Source organism: Tupaia chinensis, unplaced genomic scaffold (assembly GCF_000334495.1).
Source record: "Tupaia chinensis unplaced genomic scaffold, TupChi_1.0 Scaffold000146_1, whole genome shotgun sequence".
Taxonomy (NCBI): Eukaryota; Metazoa; Chordata; class Mammalia; order Scandentia; family Tupaiidae; genus Tupaia; species Tupaia belangeri.
Window position 1 is genome coordinate 4,294,541 of NW_006159616.1, and position 23,082 is coordinate 4,317,622.

Here is a 23,082-nt window from a genome sequence, read left to right on the forward strand (position 1 = left end):
TAGATCCCCGTTAGACTCCTCACGTGGATCATCACATCCCCTTTTTCATCTTGGTTAATGTGATCCACTTTTACTAAAAGGGGTGAATTATATCCCTTCGGTGTGAGAGCAGAAGATTTCAGATCCAATAGTCAGGACACAGCCATGCCCTAGTTCAAACCCTAGCTGCCCCACAGGGCCGGCCAGCCTCATCTGTACTGGGACAATAATGACACCTTCCTGAATGTACTCAGACACTAAATGCACTTGTCCAGAGGCAGGGCGCACACGCTCACCACGGGAGTGTGCGCACACACAGCCACGCTGACTGACATTCGCCACAGCCCGGCACTTCCGTTCTCATTCTCGCTTCTGGGTCTTTAGGTTACAAGATGAAGAAGCGGGTGGGGGCCATTGAAGAGTTCACATTCCTGCCCCTGACGGAGGGCAAGCAGCTGCACATTACCATCGCTGTCACCGGGTGGCTCGCGTCTGGCAAATACCGTGAGAACCAGAGTGGAGAAGGATGGGGGGGAGGGGCAGGCCTTGGCTGAGCTGGGCCTGCTGCTGCAGGCAGACCCGGGGCCAGGTTCTTGTCTGTGTATGCGTCTAGGGGGTGGGCCTGGGGGATCCCATTTTGCAGAGAAGGGAACTGAGGCTCAGAGAGGTGAGGTGACTGCATCCCACACCCACCTATCATCCACCCACTCATCGTTCACCACCCAGCGAGACCCGTCCACTAGCCATCCTTCTACCCAAGCCCCACCTGCCAATCCGTGCACCCATCAGTCTGGCTGGCTGGCGTATTCAGAGTTCCATACTGCACTTACCATGTGCCATGTGCTGAGCTGGGCCCTGGAAATATAGCGGTCAGCGGCCCAGTCATGGCCTCTGCTCCCATGGAACGTCCGGTCTGAGACAGAAGACAGACCAGGGAAGCTGTGTGGGGGTCCAGTCGGGAAAGCAGAGTGTTTCTGGGGAGGGTTCCTAGAGGAAGTAGCATTTAGGCTAAGGGCTGGCTATGGGTAACTTGGGTAAAGAAGGAGCAAGAACTGTCTACTGAGCCACAGGGCAGCATGTGCAAAGGCCCAGCCATGCAAGAAGGCCATCAGGAGCACGGGACTGCTGCAGCAGGCCGCAGGAGACAGGAACAGGCAGAGCCAGGCCATGCAGGAAAAAGGCCACTGTGGCAAGGAGTTTGAATCTGTCCTCAGAGCTAGGGAAGACAGCAAAAGACTTTAATCTGTGGATGAGAGATCAGGAGTCTTGGCCAAATGCCCTAAGCAAGTTACTTAACTGCTCTGTACCTCAGCTACTTCATTTATAAAGTGGAACAAGTCATTCTTGCCTTTCAAATTTGCACATAGATTAAAGTAGATTAATGCATGGAAGGCCCCTAGATTCTAGTTGGCATTCCATAAATGCCCATTCCTTTTGGTGCTCCAGTGTGAACGTGCACATTGCAGGGCACGCTAACCAGGGTGGCACTGAGGACTCACACCACCGTCCACTTGTGACCCGGCTCAGCCTTTGCAAGAGCCCAGCGTGAGGCTCAGCAAATAGTTCATCACTTAAAGAGAGCAGGGAGGGCCAGGAAATCCCGTCCTCCACCCCAACCACCCAGGCACCTTTGCTGAGGGTCACAGAAGAAAGCAAGCGAGAAAGCATTCAGATGTTCCCAGAAGCCATAGTCTTACTGGTGTGACTGCCAGACCCCAATCCTACACAGAGACTCTACATTCCCTGAACACCTAGGAAGGTGCTCTGAGGAAGTCGTTTTACTTGCAGGATAGGAGCTCAAATAATCTTGCACCTTGACTGATCTGAAGGGGAAATTTAGAGGAGTCACGTGGAAACTGAGAGGCAGGATTGGAACCCTGGTCTCCTGCCAGCATTCAGGGGTCCTTCTCATTAATGTTCATTATCCCATGTTATAAGAAAGACGAGCAAGAATCTAAGTAAAGGAATTTGCGGTACAAAAACCAAATCCCTTATCTTTGCTCTACCCTCATTGGCTCAGTTTGCCCCCAGCTTAAAGGTCAAGTTCATTTCAGGGGAAGGAAATTATCATTCAGCAGTCTAGTTTATTGTGGCGCCCAGGCAGAGGAGTGGTTAGAGGAATTAACCAAGCTAGAGGAAGTTCAGGGAGGAAATTCAAAAAGCACCTATTCCTGTCTCCTTGACAGCCGGGAAAGAAGCGTTATTATCACGGGCTCGCTTGCACACGTGAAAGGTCTTTGGACTTTCTTCAGTGCGGGCTTTTATTAATCTCATTGTGTGTAATAACGATAATGGTTTTGCAACCATCCACTCGCTGTGAGTCGGGCGCGACCCACGCACTTTATACATCGGCTCACGTAGCTCCTCATGGCAACCTGAGGAGGAGCTGGGTGTCTTCTCGCCCCCACTTTACAGTTAAGGAAGCCGAGGCTCATAAGGGCTGTCCAGCATCACTCAGCTGGTCGGGGCACGGCATGATTCACCCTTATTCTGTCTGGTTGCACAGTCCGTGTTCTTGACTCTAGGACAGCATGAGGCAGTAGAGCAGTTGTTTGTTTCAATTTGCTGCGGGCATATGTGCTTCCCAGAGAGAGGCAGAGAGAGAGGAAAAGGAAGAAAGTATCCCCGCCACGGCATGGTCATGCTCCATTCCCTTACCCGTTTGACCCTCTTTTCCAGATTTTGAGCACGTATACACACCCAGTCTGGTTTCCAAGCCACCAGGATGCAAACTGTGCACTCGGCCAAGTGGAGTCTGGTGGTCTTAACCACCATGCCAGAGGCTGGCCCTGTACTTTACAGTTTGTGTAATACTTTCCACGCTGCATTAACTCCACGCCCAGAACCTTGTTGTCATTCCATTCTTTTTCTTTTTTTGGAGAGGTTTTTGCTATAGGGCGCGTGCGCTCACCAGACAGACAGAGAGAGACAGAGAGACAGAAAGTGAGAAATCACCCCCCTGGGGGAATGGCCATGCTGCAATCCCTTCTCCTCCATTCTCCTCTCGGGATCTTGGGCACGCACGCACACGCGCCCGGCGTGAGTTTAAGCCACCGGGTCCAGGACTCAGACTGCGGTCGACTACATGGGAGTCCAGCGACATAGCCATTAAGCTAACTGCTGGTCCAGGTTGTCATTCCATTCTTACAGATAGAGCAGCCAAGGTTCAGAAGGGCAGTGCCCTGTACTTTACAGTTTGTGTAATACTTTCCACGCTGCATTAACTCCACGCCCAGAACCTTGTTGTCATTCCATTCTTTTTCTTTTTTTGGAGAGGTTTTTGCTATAGGGCGCGTGCGCTCACCAGACAGACAGAGAGAGACAGAGAGACAGAAAGTGAGAAATCACCCCCCTGGGGGAATGGCCATGCTGCAATCCCTTCTCCTCCATTCTCCTCTCGGGATCTTGGGCACGCACGCACACGCGCCCGGCGTGAGTTTAAGCCACCGGGTCCAGGACTCAGACTGCGGTCGACTACATGGGAGTCCAGCGACATAGCCATTAAGCTAACTGCTGGTCCAGGTTGTCATTCCATTCTTACAGATAGAGCAGCCAAGGTTCAGAAGGGCAGTGTGTCTTGCTGTAAGTCATGCAAGCAAGAAGCTTCCAAGCTGACTCCAGACCTGGGCCAGCATCCTGCCAGTCTCCTATACCTGCTGCCTCTCCCAGAGCTGGCCGTCCCCTTAGCCATAATGAGAGGTAGTTGGTCCTTGAGTTGGTGCAGAGCTGAGTCAGGGTCCCTGCAAGGGAGAGGGAACCGTGTCTGTGTCACTGTAGAACACTGCAGATAAGGATGAGGCCAACCCAAACATCCTGGAGAATTCTCCCAGTTATTTTTAAAATCTGGTCTCTGTTGACTTGAAGTGGTGTAAAAACAGTTCCATATGCTATGTTTCTTCCTTTCATTTTTCCCCCCACTACATCTTATAGTTTAAACATAGATCTTTCATCAGAGGCATGGAGCTGATGTTGAGAATTTGAAGGCTCCAGGAAGCAGGCTCCATCCTTTCCTCCCTTCGTTCACTGTGTTGTCACGATTGCTCACCATGCATCGCTTCACCAGGCTTTGGGATTGTGGTGCTTGACCAAGCACTCTGTAGGAGAGGCACACGTCAGAAAGAGGATGCAAAACTAAGTGTAATTATGGATTGTGCTGAGAACTTATAGCCAAACAGCACAAGGTGCATTCGATGTGGTAGAGAAGCCAGGAAGGTGGCCCCTTGGAAGAGGCGGTTGAACGGGAACCTCGAGGACAAGTAACAGTGACCTGGGGGGACTCGTGTCAGATCCAGGGGCTAGTGAAGGGGTTAGCAGGTTGGGAGGAGATTTTGGTTTGGGAAAGGTCACTTGAGCTACAGCAGAAATAGATAAAGTTAGGTGCCCCTCTGTGCCTGTCCTAAAGGTGGCAGGGAGGGCGAGGAGAAAGAGAAGGAGGAGAGCGAGGAGGAGGAGAGGGAGGAGAGCGAGGTGCAGGGAGGGCGAGGAGGAGGAGAGGGAGGCAGGCAGGTAGGCATGACGATGCTTTCCCACGTGGCACTGGCTGCCGTGTGGTGCCGTCTCCATCCGTCCACGGCATCATTTCCAGTTACATTTCCTGAGTGAGAGATGGAGGGGCAGAGAAATTGGGTGACCCAGCAAGATCATGGCAGAGCTGGGTCAACTACGTCTTCCCCAATTTCCAGCTATTTCCCCAGTTAGTGTTTGTGGATTCAAGATGCCATTGGCTCTGGCCCACCAGGTGACCTGGTAGTTAAGGCACTGGACTTCCACATGGCTGGCCACGGCTCGAGTCGGACCTGGTGGTTTGAAATTCACACCAGGCACGTGTGCATGTGTGCCCAAGATCCAAGGGGAGAATGGAGAAGGGATTGCAGCATGGCCATCCTCCCTGATGGGGTGATTTCTCATTTTCCCTCTTTTTTTTTTCTCTCTCTGGCAAGCACATGTGCCCTATGGCAAAAACCTAAAAAGAAAAAAAAAAATGACGGCGCTGCCTCACTGAGCCACGGGGCTTGTCCTGTCGTGTGTCCCTCTTGTATGTTGTCAGCAGCTTGTGGCCAGAACTACTTCAGGGTGAGAAAAAAAATGATACTTTATTTATATAGTAGTTCAAAAACTTAATCCTTACAAGCACCCTATGAAGGGAGGTAAAAATTAATCTCCCCACTTCATACAGAAGCAAAGCGAGGTTCAAGGTGGGTGGGTGACATGCCTAAGGTCACCCAGCTACTAGTGAATGCAGGAATTGGGATTCGAACCCCAGACCACTGACTCAGGGCAGCGTGAGCACCATCTGCTCTGCTACACCAGCTGCCACTCACTGGCAGGGGTAGGCCTGTTGTCTATCCCCTCAAGGGTGAGTGGTCTCCCCCACTGCCTGTCTGGGATAGTGGGGAGGGACATCCTCTGCCGAGACAGGGCAGACCCCACCTACCCCTGTTCTCCCCAGGTACCTTCAATGCCCCGTGGGCAGTGTTGGCCCGAAGCCGTGAGCAGTACTGCCTGGCCTGGGAGGCCAAGTACCTGATGGAGCTCGGCAATGCCCTGGAGACCATTCTCAGTGGCCTTGCCAACATGGTGGCCCAGGAGGCCCTGAAGTACACAGTGCTCTCTGGTAAGCTTTCCCCAGCTTCCATCCCACGGTGTTACGGTGTTACCAAATCTCTGCATGCCTGCGACCACCAGGGAGCCAGGCACTGTGCTGGGCCCTAAGAACACAGAGAGCTTAAGGCAGCATTTCTGTCTCTGAGAAGTTTATGGTCTTTGGGGAAACAGGTAAATGACCAGTCACATAATATATCTGTTAGCTGTTGCTGCATAACAAGCCACCAAAACTCAGTAACAATCATGAGGGCCAGCTAATGGCATAATGGTTACATCGCTGGACTCCCACATAGTCAACTGCGATTTGAGTCCCAGACCCAGCAGCTTAAAACTCATGCCAGGTGCCTGTGTGTGCATGCCCAAAATCCCTAGAGGAGAATGGAAGAGAAATGATTTCTCACTTTCTGTCTCTTCAGCGAGCACACACTCCCTATAGCAAAAATCCCTCTAAAAAAATAAATAAATAAAAATAGCAATCATGTGTCATAATAGCTCAGGAGCTGTGGGACTGGAGTTGGTAGAACTTAGCTGGGCCTGCTTGTGCATCTCTGGGTCCGTCGACTCTCCACTGATCCAGGCTAGCCTTTTCTGGGACAGCTAGGGCAACTCAGACCGTTTCATTGGCCTCTCCTCCTGTGCACGCTAGCCCACACCAGGGGCAGAAGAGCGAGGAAGCTCGCCCCAGTGCAGGAACCCATGTTAAGCCTCACATCTATCATGTCCCTGGCCAGAGCAAGTCGCGTGGCTCCACCTAGAGGCGGTGAGTGGGGGCTGGACAGTGCAGCATTAGGAAACAAAGTTGGAGGATGCAGGGTCGGGAGACAAACCAGGGCTCTCTCTGGAGTGTCACACGAGTGAAATGACAAGCACTTGAGCAGAAGAATTTAGTCCATCTATCATAAGTGCATGAGCTTCGATCTTCCCTTCTATTTAACAGTTTGACAACACAAAATTTGCAGGTTTCAAGTTAGAGACGCTGCAGGCATCACTCCAGCGTCCACTAGCCAGTCATTGCCCTGGAGGCACCCCACCCCCATCACTGACATCCCATCTCCACAGGCATCGTGGCTGCCCTGACCTTGCCAGCCTCGCTGCTCAGCGTGGCCAACGTCATCGACAACCCCTGGGGTGTGTGTCTCCACCGCTCAGCAGAGGTCGGCAAGCACCTGGCCCACATCCTGCTCTCGCGGCAGCAGGTACCAGGAATGGCTGGGGGTGGGGGAGGAAGGGGCTGACATGTGCACGGTTGGTGTCAGCCCGATGGCTTTGGGGGTGTGGGTGGTCTTACTGCCCCTGCAGTTCAAGTCATCAAGGTGTCCTAGGACGGAGCAGCAGGAGCCTCAGGCTGTGCATCCCGACAGGTGACTGGGTAAGGGTTGAATAGCAGGGGCATCTGCAGGTGTGGACAAGGTGGGGGATCTAGCTGAAGAGGAAGTGGGTCCTATGCGTTGCTCTTCATTAAAGAAATGTGGTTGGAATCATTTGGGCAGTGTTTCCATGCACAGCGCTGGCTGTTGGCAGTGACGGTGATAAGTGAATGAGATCACGTGCCTCTGTTGGCCACCGGCGGGGTTCCCAGGTGCTGCCAGCGGGGTGTTCCTTCCTAGAAGAATAAAGCTACCATCTGAGGAAATCGTCAGTGCTCTCAAACCCCGTAAAATAGTTAGGAAGAGAAGTTGTCGTAACCTAGTCATGTGTCACTTACTCAGTGTGGGTACGTTCTTCTGTTATTTTTTTCCCTGCCCCTCTGCTGTCCACCTAGTGAGTAAGCCCTGATAGCCACTGCTCAGAGGTGGTGTGACACTTCCTTGCCTAAGATACATCCGTTCTGTCCGTTGTAACAGAAATATTTAGGAACTGGCTGGTTCACTAGCTCTGCTTTTCCTCATCCATTGTTACGTCAGTACATCTGTACAGCTGAGATGTTACGAGATCTTCTTTGTCCACAGCAAACTGACACTTTACCAAAGCTGCACACACAGACCTGTGGTTATCAGCTAAACCTTCTCGCAGATGTGGAGATACTGTCAAAGAGCCTTCCTTTACCCTCCTCTTCTCTTCCACCATCCCAGTGACAGGTACAGGACTGTATCTACCCCCAAGAGGTAGATTAACAAAGGTTACTTCTCTTTTACTTATTTTTTTTTAATTTGCTTTATGGCACATGTACTCACCAGACAGAGACTGAGAGAGAGGGAAAGTGAGAAAGCAAGCTGCCAAGTCTAGGACTTGAACTGCAGCCAGCCATGTAGGAGTTCAGCACCTGCTAGCCCCAGCAAAGGTCACTTCTAAAAGATAGACCTTCCTACAAAATGAACAAAAGGACATTGATAGGCCCAGCTGCAGTAGTGCACGTTGGCTGCTGCTGCTGCTTGGTAGATTGAAGCTACATGAGAGAGAGATCTGGGTTCGATTCCCAGCCCACCCTAAAAAGCTCGGAGTCTCCACAGTGGGACATAACAAGACCCTTTGACATGGGTCAGTGTGGGTCATCCTGAGAACTGCATTCTGAGGTGGTTTTGCAGTTGTGCAGACATCGTAGTGTGTGTTACACAGACCCAGATAACCACAGACACGAGTCGTGCTGCACTGCGACATCGCGACAGCCAGCAGGAACTGCTCAGCTCCCTTACCGTCTTCTGAGACCCTCATCATATATCCAGTGTCGCTGACAAATGACCCGAACATCGTTCTGCAGCGCATGACTGTATTTTAAAATTTTGAATCTAGTCAAGATTCAAGGAAATGAAATTGTCCCCTTCAAAATAAATGAGTATAAGGAGACAAAGGTTTGAGCAATAGTGTCAGAGATGACTATATTGTTAGGTTTTGTTTTGGCCGCAAGTGGGAGAAAATCCAAAATAGCAGTGGCTTCCACGAGGTAGGGGTTTCTTTCTCCTAGACCAACTGGGAAGCTGTCCCGCATGCAGCTGGTGCACCATGGTGTGGAGACCCAGGTTTCTCCCCCATCGCTCTGTTCTGTGTGGTCTGGCCTCGTGGTCCCGGGCGGCATCATCTGAGCTCCATGTAGCAGGAGCAAGGAGGAGCGGAAAAAAGAGCAGAGCCAGGCCCATAGCCTAGTGGGTAAGGGAGCCAGATCCCAAAGACCAACCAGGGCTAAGTCCCAGCCCCAGCAGTTTGAAAAACATGCCATATGTGTGTGCATGCATGCCCACAGCCCCAGCAGTTTGAAAAACATGCCATATGCGTGTGCATGCATGCCCAGGGTCCCAACTAGATGGAGAGGTGGAGGAGACGGGATTGAACTTTACCATGCCCCATGGGGGGAGAGGGGGTTCTTTCTCCCTCTTCTTTTCTGCCTGTCTCTCCAGTAGCACACACACACTATAGCAAAAATCTCTGAAAAAGAAAATTGCCACAAGGGCCAGCAGATGGCATAGTGATTAAGACTCTGGACTCTCTCATGGCTGACCACAGTTCAAGTCCCAGGCCTGGCAGCTTGCTTTCTCACTTTTTTTTTTCTCTCTCTCCATCTCTCTCTGGTGAGCACATGGGTCCATAGCAAATTAAAAATAGTAATAATGATACATGAATACAATTTTGTAAAAACTTTTTTTTTTAGAGGTTTTTGCTTTAGGGTGTGTGCGCTCGCCAGAAAGACAGAGAGAGACAGACAGAAGGCAAGAATCACCCCAGGGGGGATGGCCACACCACAATCCCTTCTCCTCTCTCTCTCCTCTCGGGATCTTGGACATGCATGCACACGCGCCCAGCATGAGTTTAAATCACCAGACCCGGGATTTGAATTGCAGTCAACTACATGGGAGTCCAGCAACATAGCCATTACACTAACTGCTGGTCCCCATAAAAACTTTTTTAAAAAATTTTAAGAGAGAATTTTGTGGGGCCAGCAGGTGGCATGATGGTTAAAGGCACTGGACTCCCACATAGCCAACCACAGTTTGAGTCCCAGACCTTGTGACTTGCTTTCTTACTTTCCATCTCTCTCTCTTTCTCTCTCTCTCTCTCTCTCTCTCTCTGTCCCTCTCTGGTCAAATTAAAATAAATAAATAAATAAAGTTAAATAAAATAATTCTTTTAAAAAGAGAGAGTGATTTTGCTATACGGCATGTGCACTTGCCGGAAAGACAGAGAGACAGAAAGCAAGAAATCCTCCTGGAGACCCGGGTCGGCCATGCCACAATCTCTTCTCCTCCATTCTCCTCTCTGAATTTTTTTTTTTTAAAGAGGGATTTTTGCTATAGGGTGAGTGCACTCACCAGAGAGATAGAAAGTGAGAAATCTCCCCCAGAGGGGGATGGCCACACTGCAATCCCTTCTGCTCCATTCTCCTCTTGGGATTTTGGGCGTGCATGCATACGTGCCCGGCGTGAGTTTTTGGTTGTTTTTTGTTTGTTTGTTTTTTTCCGGCGTGAGTTTTAAGCAGCCAAGTCCAGGACTCAAACCGCAGTCAAGTACATGGGAGTCTAGCAACATAATTGTTACACCGTCTGCTCATTCCTCTCCTCTCAGAATTTTGGGCATGCACACGCATGCACCTGGCATGAGTTTTAAGCTTCCAGATCTGGGACTCAGACCATAGTCGACTACTTGGGAGTCCAGCAACATAACCATTATGTCATCTGCTGGTCCCCCCACCAAAATTTTTATAATTGCCACAAACTTACCAGCTAGAAATGAATTCATTGGGGGCCAGATAGTGGTGCAGGGGTAATGCAGTGCTCTGTTAGACTGGCCCACACAGGAAGGTCTGGGTTCATGTCTAGAGACCTCCCTGAGTACACCCAGTGCTCGTGTGCCCACGATCCAGGGCTGGCTGGAGCCGAGAGGACATCACAGTGTGACGACACTGCTGGAGGCTGTCTCTCCATCTTGCTCTCTCTCTTTTTCATTCATAGAAGAAACTTTTTTGAAAAGTAAAACTGTATTACCTTTTACAGTCTTATCCCTCACACAGATGTCTTATCTTACAGCTCTGGAGGTAGGAAGTCCAAGGTGCATCCACAGGGCTGCATCCCTCAAGGACTCCAGAGAGCATCCATTTCCTTGCCTTTTGCAGCTTCCAAAGGCCCCTACATCCATCGTGAGAGCCCCCTTCCTCTGTCTGCAACGTCAGCAGTGTAGCGTTTTCAGACAGCAGTGACTTTGTAAATTTAAAAATTTCAGGGGACCACTTAATGCGGAATTAAAGTACAAGTGCAATATTTAAGATGCATGAAATTGTTTTGCGCATTACAGCATTAACTAGCTCTTAACTTATGCAGTGCATGCCAGCGAAGGGCAATTAAAGTGTAGCAGAAAAAAAAAAATGATAGATCTCTATGCCGTCCTGTCTTTTCCTCTAACGGTGCTTTTGAAGGCTTTAGCTCCATTTGCATCTCAGCTCCTGTTCTAGATTTAGGAGTACCTGCCTGGTAAGTTCTGAAGCTCGTTCACCCTCACCGGAACTGGTGTGCGTGCGTGCCCAATATCCGGAGAGCAGAATGGAGGAGAAGGGATTGCGGCGTGGCCATCCCCCCTGGGGGGTGATTTTTCGCTTTCAGTCTCTCTGTCTCTCTCTGTCTTTATGGAGAGCGCAAGCACACATGCCCTATAGCAAAAAACCTCTCCAAAAAAAAAGGGAAAAAAAATGCCAAAAAGCTGTTCCTGGAAAGGCATGGTATGCATTAGGATGGCAGGGTCCACGGAGAGAAAGTGGGTATGAGCATATGGTCAGAAAGCCAGAGGAACAGAAACTGCATAAATGCTGCTTCATGGGCCCCTGCAGCTGCTGGGATGCTTCTAGCACTTGAGATAAGAAGGGGGAGGAGTCACGGATGTGAGCCAGTTCAAATATTTGCCTGTCCCTCTGTTCATGACTTACATAGATGGGTTGCAAGCTCCACGCACACTGGCAAACGCTGAGAAAATCCAAGTTTTCTGTTACCTCCCCGTCACCACACCCCCTTCTTTCTGACTGACTCCTTCTGCATCCCTCTTACACCTCTGATAGGACCGTTGTAGTTACATCAGGCCCATCCAGAGATTCCAGAATAATCCTGCCCATCGCAAGACCCTTAACTCAGTCATATCTTCAAAGTCCCTTTGCTGTTTAAGGTAGCATTCACTGATTCTGGGTGAAGGTATGGACATTCACAACATTAGGAGGAGCCCAAACTCCCTCAGCCCTAGACACGTGGCTTCTCTCCTGTGGCCTGGGTAGAACTTCTGTTGTACCCCGGTCACGAAATTCCCAAGAGACCCCAAGGAGGCAATTTTGATGTAAACACTCAAGGGTCGCTTTTATTCCGGCTCGAGCCAGGATTCCCAATCTTACCGGCACAGTGAGTCAGAGTTGAGAGCCCTGCATGTTAGTTGGGCTGGGTTTTTATTTGGCTGTTTGGGGGGGAGGTCGAGGGGTGCTGAGGAATGCACTCAGGCGGCTACACATTGGCTGTAGATTACAGGGAGTGTAGCTGTCTCTGGTATCTCCTTTCTTTTTTTCAACAAAAAAGTTACTTTAGGTTTCTGGTATCTCCTTTGTTTCTCTCACTGGCCAGTCCCGGTAGGGTGATGGTCTCAAGACTTTTTCTTACTTGACTGGCTGGCCTCCTTGAAATGGCGCCGATGCTCAGCAAGGTGGGTTTAACAAAATGAAGTCGCCCCGAAAGAAATGGAGTCCCTCTGGCCCTTCATTTCCCCCTTTCCCAAGGACATAGTGGAGCCAGTCTTGAATCCCTGTTCTTGAGCTCTATATTGTCCCGGTCAGGGATGGGCCGATTCTATGGTCTCTATCTCGTTCTGGGCGCAGTCGTTCACGCACAGGAGCGTCTGGTCGGATGGCCTGGGCCAGTGTTTATGGTATGCAGTCACGAGGTTCAGTTATTTACAGGGAGACTGTGACATAGCACTTTTCAAGACAGTGCAAGCAGTTTACAGAAGCAGGATAGCACTTGGTTAGGTACTTACGGAAATAAATTTTTTTTTTTTTTTTTGGAGAGATTTTCACTGTAGGGTGCGTGCGCTCGCCAGACAGACAGAGACATAGAAACAGAAAGCGAGAAATCACCCCCCAGGGGGGATGGTCACGCCGCAATCCCTTCTCCTCCATTCTCCTCTCGGGATCTTGGGCACAAACACACACGCGCCCGGCGAGAGTTTTAAGCGACCAGGTCCGGGCCTCAACCGTGGTCGACTACGTGGGAGTCCAGCGACATAGCCATTACGCTAACTGCTGGTTCCCCAGAAATAAAATTTTTCAGAAAACAGAAACCATATTTTTTTTTTGAGTCTTCTCAAATATCTGTTAAGGAGAGTCACTTTGATAGTGCAGCGCCTGTTATACTCGGGCTCTAGGTCCAGAGGCAACTAGCATCTAATATTTAAAGGCCTTTATCCGTCTCATGACTCAGCAGCAGCCCGTCCTTTCTCCGACCATCTGCTCGTGGAGCCGCCGAGTCACACCCTTGACAATGTCCGACTTGCAGTCCGCCCCTGGAGTGACTAGAGCAGGGCTGCCGCTCTCTGGTCTCTGAAGCACCACCATAAAGGACCCTCCTGGCCCATCCTTGTGGACCAAGGTCCTGGTGAGTCTGGGGAAGCAGTCCTCTTGGCTTTGGACTCACAGGCTCACTTTATAACCATGTGAGGCCCCATCTAGGCTAGTTGGAGGGGCCCCTCTCTTAGTTGTTTTACTATACATAACATTTAAAGATAGCACAGCCAGCTCCGGAACACTGACTTGATCAATCGTTGTAACTCTTTTTTAGACTTCTATAACAACTCAAACATTCAACAACATGCTTTACATTTTTTAGTTTCTGTCTCTTTTTTTTTTCCATTTTGTTATAACCATTTTATTTTCAGACAAAAACTCACTATACAAAATTTCTTTATTGGGAACCAGCAGTTAGCGTAATGGCTATGTCACTGGACTCCCACGTAGTCAACCGCAGTTCGTGTCCCGGACCCGGTGGCTTAAAACTCACGCCGGGCGCGTGTGTGTGCGTGCCCAAGATCCTGAGAGGAGAATGGAGGAGAGGGGATTGCGGCGTGGCCATTCCCCCCCCGCCCCCCGGAGGGTGATTTCTCACTTTCTGTCTCTGTCTCTCTCTGTCTGTCTGGCGAGCGCACATGCCCTATAGCGAAAAACCTCTCCCAAAAAAAAAAAGAAAAAAAAATTTCTTTATTATAAAAACTTTTCTTTTTAACCTTTTTTATTAGAACTACATTTTTACAGCCATAACCTTTCTTTCAGTTTTTTTGTTTTTATCTTTACCAGTTAAACATTAAAAATTGCCTTAATTTAACAGACAAGTTTAATTATGAACATTTACTGGGAACCAGCAGTTAGTCTAATGGCTATGTTGCTGGACTCCCACGTAGTCGACCACGGTTCGTGTCCTGGACCCGGTGGCTTAAAACTCACACCGGGCGCATGTGCGTGCGTGCCCAAGATCCCGAGAGGAGAATGGAGGAGAAGGGATTGCGGTGTGACCATCCCCCCTGGGGGGTGATTTCTCACTTTCTGTCTCTATGTCTCTCTCTGTCTGGCAAGCGCATGCACCCTACAGCGAAAACCTCTCAAAAAAAAAAAAACAAAAACAAAAACAAAACATTTACTCTATTTACATTTTGTAATTTTATTTCATTATTTATTTAAGGTGGTCTTTTTTTTTTTTTTTTAAGGAAAGCAAAACCAGGCTAGTCTTATATTAGCTAGCTTTATTTTATTTAAAGACTGAACTATTAGACATATAAATCTTCCCAATGTTCTCTAAGTTTTTTCTGTTTTTGAGGGATTTGATTTTCAAGGGAGCCCTGCCTGAGGGTTTTAGGATGTACGTGTGTACGAGCAGCACATTCTGAGACACCACTGATAAGGTTATCTAGACTAGGCACAAAGTTGGGGTTTTTTTGGTTTTTGTTTTTGTTTTTATGTTTTCTTCTCTTGAGTTTAGGAGGGGGAAGACAGAATCTGGGGCGGCTACCAGAACTTTTCGTTGGTGAGAGAGGTGTCTCCCCTCCGGCTGGGTCTTCTAATCTTCTCTCTGGTCACAGGCTCAGCCGACCTGTTTGCTACTGTTTGTTCTTATTTTTTTTAGGAGTGTGCTTTTGGAAGCAACCTTAGCCTCTGATGTAGACAGAAGTTAATCTTAGTCACTTTAAGGGTTACCTGAGGCTTGTCCAGTGTTGTCAGATGTCCAAGGGGAGCCGCTGGGGTCTCGGGCCCCATCTCTGGCCCTTCTCTTCTGGCATTGTGCATGCATTTTCCAGACTGTCGAGGCAGGAGAGTGGGGAAGGAGGGCAGCCTGGAAGGGACAGCTGTTGCCGGTGTTCAGTCGCTTGGCCAAGACGCAGCCCTGCGACGACCTCCAGCTACAAGGGAGTTAGGGGCACTGAGTCTTAGACGAGGCAGCTGTGTGCCCAGTTAAACCTGGGAGTTCTGTTACTGAAGGACAAAGGAAAAGAATGGGTACTGGGAGATGACTAGCCATTTTTGCCACAGTTTCTGCAGAATTCAAACACTATTCAAAGGAAGATTTTCTGTCTTTTTTTAATGTATGTGTGCCCACCAGAGAGAGATAGAGAGAAGACAGAGAAAGCACCCGCAGAGGGCTGTGGTCATGCCCAGTCCCTTGTCCATTTCTCCACTGTGTTGGGGTTTGGGGCAAGCATGTACATGCACCTAGCATATTTTTCAAGCCACTGGGGCCTGAATTCAAACCACAGTCAGCTCTGTGGGCTTCTGGCTCCCTTAACCACTAGGCTATGGGGCCACCCAATGGGAGAGTTTCTACGGTAGTGAATGGGCGAGGGAGGGAGGTGTTTGGAATACATGTACTGATGCGAAACTAAGGCAAAGGGGGCTGGACAGTGTCACTGTGGTAAACATGACCCTTGAGAGGCTGACCCACATGGAAAGGTTCTGGGTTCACATCCAGAGCCCTCACCAGGCACTCACCTGCCCCTGATCCAGCGCTGGCTGAAGCTGGGGTGCGTCGTGGCCTCAGGACCCTGATGGGGGTGTGGGCGCTCTCTCTCTCTCTCTCTCTCTCTCTCTCTCTCTGCCACTGTCTCACTTATGGAAGAAACAAATAAACTTCAAAAAGTAGTAATAAGGAAAAGGAGTAGACTGGTAAAGCCAGGCTAGTGTCCAGAGCTCATCTGCTCTTTCCCTCTTCCGTGTGTAACTTGTACCCAAATACCCCAGACATCTTTCTTCCCTTCCTGTGGTAGCTGCCTTTTCTGCAGGTCCTAGACTTACTGCCATCTCTTGTCATTTAAAGCCAAAATTTTGCATCCCGACTTCCCATCTAGAAACAGAATAGCTGTCCCTCCCTCATCACTCTGCCGTTTTTTTCCCATCACGCCTGGGGGCCTCTTCTGACTGATCTCCCCCACCTCCAGAAGGGGGTCTCAGCACCACAGTCTTTTGCCACAAGGCAGCTGAGTCCCGGGGAAGGAGGTCATGTAATTGACTCATAGAGGAGAGGGAGGCTGCATAATGGTTTGAGATGAAAGGGAGTTAACCCAACCAAGGCTGCCTATTGGTCTTGGAGGAAGCCGATTCCACAGCAGGTGGTTCCACAGCAGGTGGTTCCACAGCAGGTGGTTCCACGGCTGGTGCACGCCTGTACAAATGAGGACGCTGACACCCCGATGAAGCCGTCAGGACTCTCCCGCCACCGCACGTGTATGGTTAAGTGAGAAGCAGCAGTAAGGACCGTGCATAGGCCACCCTCGTCAAGACCTGTGTTTTGCTAGAATGTGGCTCTGTCCTCTCCAGACACCTGTGTCCTTGTTCCCCCAGGGCCAGCGACCTGTCACCTTGATTGGCTTCAGCTTGGGAGCCAGAGTCATCTACTTCTGTCTGCAAGAGATGGCTCAGGAGAAAGGTGAGTCTGGCTTACTGTCACAGACAAAAAGCCGTAAGTTTGTCCCCCGGGCTAGAGGTTATGGGCGTTGCGATGTGTGTTTCCAGTTCTTAGACACAACAGTTACCCGTTTAAAGCAGGAAAAGTAGAAAGGGATCTTTTTCTGTGCGTAAATGAGAGTGGCTGAGCAGCAAATGGTCCTGTAATAATGGCACTAGCCCTTGCGTCCTGATGCGTGTCCTCAAGTGGGAGTGAAGAGGACAAGAAGTCCAAAATCAAAGTGGTGGACCACGGCCCCTGAAAGCTGTAGGGAGGGTCCTTTCTGTCTCTTCCCTCTCCTGGCAGCTGCCAGCATTCCTTGGTGTTCCTTGGCTTATAGACGCCTCCCTCCGCTGCAGTCTCTGCCTCCGTGTTCACGTGGCCTCCTCCTCCGTGACGTCTGCCCTCCTTGTCTCTTGTATGGACAGTGTCATGGATGTAGGACCGTTCTGATGCAGGATGGTCTCCTCCCACGATCCTTAGTACATATGCAAAGACCTGGTTTCCAAGCAAGGCCCCAGTCCCAGGTTCTGGATGGACATACTGTCTGGGGGTTCACCCATCCAGCCCTCAGAATGGGGTGCATCAGGCTGTCCGATTTTTGTGCTGAGGCAGCAGAAAGTTTGGGGGCTGCTGCTCCTGTCCTGAGGCAGGCGAGGTCTCCCAGACGGGATGCTGGTTTGCACAGATCTGTCAGCTGAGGCTGCCTGTGGAGGGGTTGGTCAGGGTGAGTGAGTTGCAGAGCTTGGGGCACCTGTCCCTGTCACCTGGCCATTTCTTCCTCCTGGTGGAGCACAGCTGCATGGTCAGAGAAGGCCCCGAGACAGGGGCTCCTGGACTGAGAGCAGATGGTGCATGGGGGACAAGGGGCTGCAGTGACAGCTAGGATTTCCCTGAACCTCTCTGAGCCTCAGTTTCCCCACAAAATCGATGACACCCACCCTACAGGGTTGTTTTGAGAAGCGAGGAAGGTGACTCATACAGTGATTTGGCCAGAGTCAGCTTGATTGTCACTCTGCAGCTCCTGCTCCTTGGTGTCAGCCAGCCTGAGTGCCCCTCAACGGTGTCCGGGTCAGCCAGCGTGGGGTGGCACTGCTGCCTGATTGCCAACAAGCAAGGAGGGGAGGGAGCGTCTGCCATGGGCTGGACCTGCCCGAGACGGAGTCGGGCTGATTGCTGCTGTTCTCTGGGTGACGTTATCAGAGAGGGACAGTCCCTGGAGCTCCAGGCAAGACTCCTCTTGTTCTTTTCCTCATGCTAACGTGCCTCCCCAGCATTACCGCACTCTGAGGGCCAGAGCTACTTCCTTGGCTATGAGGCCAGGCGGGGTGAATGCATCATCCTCTCCAGTAACTGTGAAGGGGTGGGGTCGAGTGTTGTGTGTGCTCTGTGGTTGGGCCCTGCGTCCCCGGCCCTGCATCCTGGGCCCTGCGTCCTCGGCCCTGCGTCCTCTCCGCACACTCCTCCCCTGCTCCTCGTAGCTTCCCGCTGCCCCCTTCTTCCCGGCCTCGTCCACATCAGCAAACACAATGGGGAGGTGCCTGTTCTCTTTCCAATGGCCGTCAGTAACCTGGGACCATCACACAAAAGCCAGCTGTGACCTGTGGGCACCAAGAAGATCCAGGCTGGGGTCAGAGGTTAGGCAAAGCTACCAAGGATGTAGAGGGGTTTTCAGTAGAACAGAGTTTCCATTTTCACCCAGGAGAACATTGTACCTGCCCTTCACATACACATGTCCCTCCCTCCCAGCTGTCACCAGAGGTACAGCAAGTGACAGATGCCCCTTCCCTGCCTTGCCTACTCTGCCTGCTACAGGTAATCTGCTGGGCCCCCTGGCCTGCTTGGAGGAACTCAGACCATGATGCGTCCCCATTCTCAGCTCTTCACCCTCTTCAGTAAATGGATTTTTTCATTATTGCATAATGCCATTTTCTCTGTGGCTGTTACCTTGTGCAGATGGTGACTACACTGTCAAAAAAAATACCTCTGAGGGACAGTGTTCTTCACACAGTAGAATACAGTCTCTGCTATAAAAATGAGTGGGTTATGAAGAGGCAGGGTGGGTGTATCAGTTAGCAATGGCTGCAGGGAGTGGTGGGTGGATCAGTTAGCAATGGCTGTAGGAATGCTACGTAACAAATTCCCCCCAACATTTAAGGGTTTTGGCAACAAAGATTTTTGTGCTTAGGGTCTCCAAATTGGCTGTGGTCCAGTTGCTCTCAGATGGACCCTGTTTCTGGCTGTAGGGTTGGTGTGCTTAGCTCTCGGATGTGAATTGGGCTTGAGTCTGCTCCATGTGTTTTCATCCTGGTGACATTGAAGGGGCACAGCCACCCAGGGCATGCTCTTCTTATGGTGGGTCACTAGGGACCTGGGGCCAAGCAAACCATGCACGTGCATGGGCGGCCTCTGCTTGTATCGCATTCTCTGACGTGCTCTCTCCATTATTTATTCTGAAAAACCACCTCTCCACATGCAGTGGCTTGAAACGACAAGTCTATGGTGAGTGGGCAATTCTTCCTCAGCTGGGCTCGCTGCTGACAGTTGCAGACAGACTGAAACGCCCAGAAGGTCCATGTTGACCCCCCCCTTACATGCTGTGGCTGTTGGCTGGTGTGCCTCAGCCCAGGGGACCACTCATCTCCCACTAGGTGTGCCTGACTTCCCTAGGTGGCATCCTTAGGGCAAGAGCAAACCTTGCAAGGCCTTTTAAAGCCGAGACTCGGGAACCAGCAGTTAGCGTAATGGCTATGTCGCTGGACTCCCACGTAGTCGACTGCGGTTCGTGTCCCGGACTCGGTGGCTTAAAACTCACGCCGGGCGCGTGTGCGTGCGTGCCCAAGATCCTGAGAGGAGAATGGAGGAGAAGGGATTGCGGCGTGACCATCCCCCCTGGGGGGTGATTTCTCGCTTTCTGTCTCTATGTCTCTCTCTGTCTGTCTGGCGAGCGCACGCGCCCTACAGTGAAAATCTCTCCAAAAAAAAAAAAAAAGCCGAGACTCCAGAGCACGTCACATTCTGTTGGCCAAAACAAGTTACAAGCCAGGCCCGATTCAAGGGGGCAGAGGGAGAATAGATTTCTCCTCTGGATGGAAGGGTTGGCAGAGAATTTGGGGCCATCTTTCATCTTTGACATATTCCATTGGCCAAAGCAAGTCAGCGGCCAAGCCCCAGGTCTGCAAGGTGGAGCGTTACACCCTGCCCACAGGGGAGCCGTCTAAGAGCCATCTCTGCCTAGATGGAGAGCCTGGTCTTGGACGAGGACACAGCCTCCCTGGCTATCCACTCCTACTCGCAGCAGGGGTGAGTGTCAGCCGGGGCAGCAGAGATGGCCAGAGTGTGTGGAGGGCAGACAGCCTGGCAAGCTCGTCCTCAGCAGTCTTCAGCCGAGGGACTCCGTGCTGGTCAAGGAGTAGCTGCAGGCTCCTTGCAGGAAGGCCTCCGGTGGTGTCCTCTGTGTAGTCATTTCACTCCTTTCCTGTCGTCTTTCCCCAACCCAGGCATCTCTCGTCTACCCGCTCATTGCCCAGAGTGATGTGTTCTTATTAGTAGGACTGAGTCCCCGTGGAGAGGAAGGAGAACTCCTGTCTCTGCCTCCGGTTGGCATAAATTATCTGTTGACTTCAGACTACTAATAGAGGCCGAGCCTTCAGCTCCCTGCTGAGCAAATTGAATTAATCACCATTGCCCACTTGGCCGTGGCCGTGGCTGTGGCCGTGGCTGTTGGAAATGAGGTGGCTGGGCCGGTCAGCTGCCCGCAGAATGTGAGGTGAGAGGGAAGAGGCAGCAGGTGGCCTCTGGGTGGCAAGGCTGGTGTGAGACGCTGGGGTCTGCCTACACCACAGCCTTCTGGGGGTGGTCTCAAAGCTGCTCCCTTCCTGCCGGTGTCATTCCTGGTTACTGCTCCCACCCCCGGAGCATCATGGCCCCCCAGAACTCGGGCTTTGATATGAGGCAGACCTGGATTTGCCTCCCAGTTTTGCCACTGTGGCTGTGGGACCTTGGGCCAATTGCAGAACCTCTCTGAACCCCAGCTTCCTAAAATGAATATGGGGTTTTGTACACTTGCCCCAAAGCATTGCTTGGGACTGAAACGGGATTGTGATTGTGAGAGTTCTGGCTCTGATCTGAGTACACTCCATAAATGTTTATCTGAGCTCGATCTGAGGGCATCCCGTGCGCAGGGGACTGTGGGGAGTGTTGTGCAGACCTAGGAGCTTGTCCTTTTGTGTCCACTCCCTAGCCCCCAGCTTAGACCGTGGTTCCCCTGTTGCCTGGCACATTTAGAGTATTTAGGAGGAAGGAGAGCTTGATGTGGGGAGGGAATGACGCACGTGCTGATGTGCTGTGAGCCCATGCAGTCCCGCCGGGCCAGGCCGTGTTCTAAGCCCTGGGTGTCTGGCCGCATTGTAAGCCTGCCAGGTGCCCGGCCGTGTCTTAGCCCACTGGGTGCCGGCCATGCTAAGCCCCATCAGTACTCAGCTGTGCTCTAAGCCCGCCTGGTGCCCGGCCATGTCTTAGCCCACTGGATGCCGGCCATGCTCGGGCCCGTCAGTACTCAGCTGTGCTCTAAGCCTGCCAGGTGCCCAGCCGTATCTTAGCCCACCGGGTGCCCGTGCTCAATCCCATCAGTACTCAGCTGTGCTCTAAGCTGCCAGGTGCCAGCCGTGCTCTGAGTGCGTGTGTGTTTCATCCCCTTCCGTCCTCACAGCAGCCCGAGGAGGTTGGCGCTGCTCTCCTCCCTGCTTCTTTACTGAGAGAACTGAAACTCTCGGAGCCCCAAGAGAGTAAGCCCTGAGATCCGAAGCACCAGAACCAGGATTGGATCAGGGAGTCCCTGCACTCTGCAGAGGGGCTAAAGCTTGAACAAGGGGCAGGGACCATCCTTCGGACCAGAGAGGGCATTCCAGAGGCCCGGCCAGCTGGACAAAGGCACAGTTCTCGGGGGCTTAGAAATGGCAACGTCCATTGTTTCTGTAGCCTCCGTAAAGGGGCTCCGAGGTGGGGTGGTGGGAAATGCGGACAGGGTGGGGTGAGAGCCTGACATGAGGTCTCAGATGCCAGGCCAAGGAGTTGGAAGCGGTTGGTTAGATCCTGGGGGGAGGCTGAGGTCTCCGAATTGTGGAGTGAAAGAGTAGCTGAGTGGATCCTCAAAGGAGGAGCTGGAGGGGGTTGGCCCTGGGCAACCTGTGGTTCACCCACATGCACACTCTCACACACGCGTGTGCACACACAGCAGGGACTCAGCAGACCCCGAGAGCCTCTGATGCCTCACTGTTCTCTACATCAAGGGCAGGCATCTCAACATGATTCACTCAGTCCCCACTCATGACCTGCTTTCCAGAATCTTCCACCACTCCTCACTGCCATGCTGGGCTCTAGCCAGACCGAGCTGTTTCCAAACAGACCATATTCTGTCTTGGCATTCTTCCAGCTGCTTCTCTAGGTAATGCCTATTCGGTTTTCAGGTCTCACTTTGTCTGGAAGCTTTCCCTTCACTAATAATAATAATAGTAGTAATGGTAATTGTATTCTTATACTTTTACAAGGGTCTTCAGTTTATGAAAAATGTGTATTATGAAAACACTGCATGGATTTCTTTTTTCTTAATAATTATTTATGAGCCTGGCAGGTCGTGTGGTGATTAAGGGTGCTGGGCTCCCACATGGCAGACCACAGTTCAAGTCCTGGACCTGGCAGCTTGCTTTCTTACACTCTCTCTCTCTTTCTCTCTCTCTCTCTCTCTGGTCAAATTAAAAATAAATAAGCAAAGTGAAATAAAATAACTCTTTAAAAATTATTTAGTTTTATTTATTATTATGTAATTTGCCATAGGGCACATGTGCTCACCAGGGAGAGACAGGTAGAGAAAGGATGCAGTTCTGAGCCCACACGTAGCCCTTAGAGTGGTTCGGCGAGGTTGGCACTGTTACTGTGCCCATTTGCAGGCGAGTGAGCTGAAACACAGAGCTTAGGAAATTTGACCAAGTCGTCAGCAGGTGGCCCAGCTGATAGCGTGGCTGGAGATGTGCGGTCTCCACCCCAGTACCTGGTCACCTCTCTCAGGCACCCTGCCACCCCACCCAGCACCGCCCATCTCCCTGTTGTCCCTGCTCGTTTACACATCTGTCCTTCCAGTCCGCTAGGGACTCTTTCCTAGGAGCACACATCAGAGCTACCCAAGCAGTTCTCTTCCCGAACTGTGTGGGCCAGGGCCCTACTGGGAAGGGGTCAGGTACCTCTGTTTGCAAATAGCTCTTCTGGGCAGTTCTGGTGCTCAGCCCTGACAGGGTGCGCAGGGGCCTTTCTTTTCCCTCTTGTCCCTGTATCCTGAGCCTGTCACAGTGCCTGGCAAATATCAGGTACTCAGTGAGCACACGACCCATGAACCAAGTGAATGAATCCCACCAGAGTCAGGCAGTGGTCAGCCTGCATGTTGGTCTTGCCCACTAGCTTGAGGCTTACTGCAGGGAAAAAGTCCTGCTGCGCTCAATGTGAACCACGCCCTATGGGGGGGGGGCTGTGCTCGCTCCCTCGCTCCCTCGCTCCCTCTGTCTCTTTCTCTGGCAAGCACATGCTCCCTCTGACAATACTTTTAAAGTGATATAATATGCTAGGAATC

General features: G+C 51.2%; 1 protein-coding gene across 5 annotated transcripts in view; it reads left to right on the forward strand.

Annotated features, from left to right (window-relative positions):
- TMCO4 (transmembrane and coiled-coil domains 4) overlaps positions 1–23,082 on the forward strand; it is a 141,611-nt gene that overhangs the window by 67,981 nt on the left and 50,548 nt on the right. For 2 of the 5 annotated variants that reach the window (XM_027770603.1, XM_006145203.3), the window contains exons 9-12: positions 364–483; positions 5,429–5,593; positions 6,643–6,779; positions 16,358–16,442. In XM_027770603.1, coding sequence (XP_027626404.1) covers positions 364–483; positions 5,429–5,593; positions 6,643–6,779; positions 16,358–16,442 — 507 coding nt within the window. Of the gene's footprint in view, positions 1–363; positions 484–5,428; positions 5,594–6,642; positions 6,780–7,532; positions 7,685–16,357; positions 16,443–23,082 lie in introns of those variants that run through there. The other 3 variants (XR_003548875.1, XM_027770602.1, XM_027770604.1) reach the window with 2 other exon arrangements.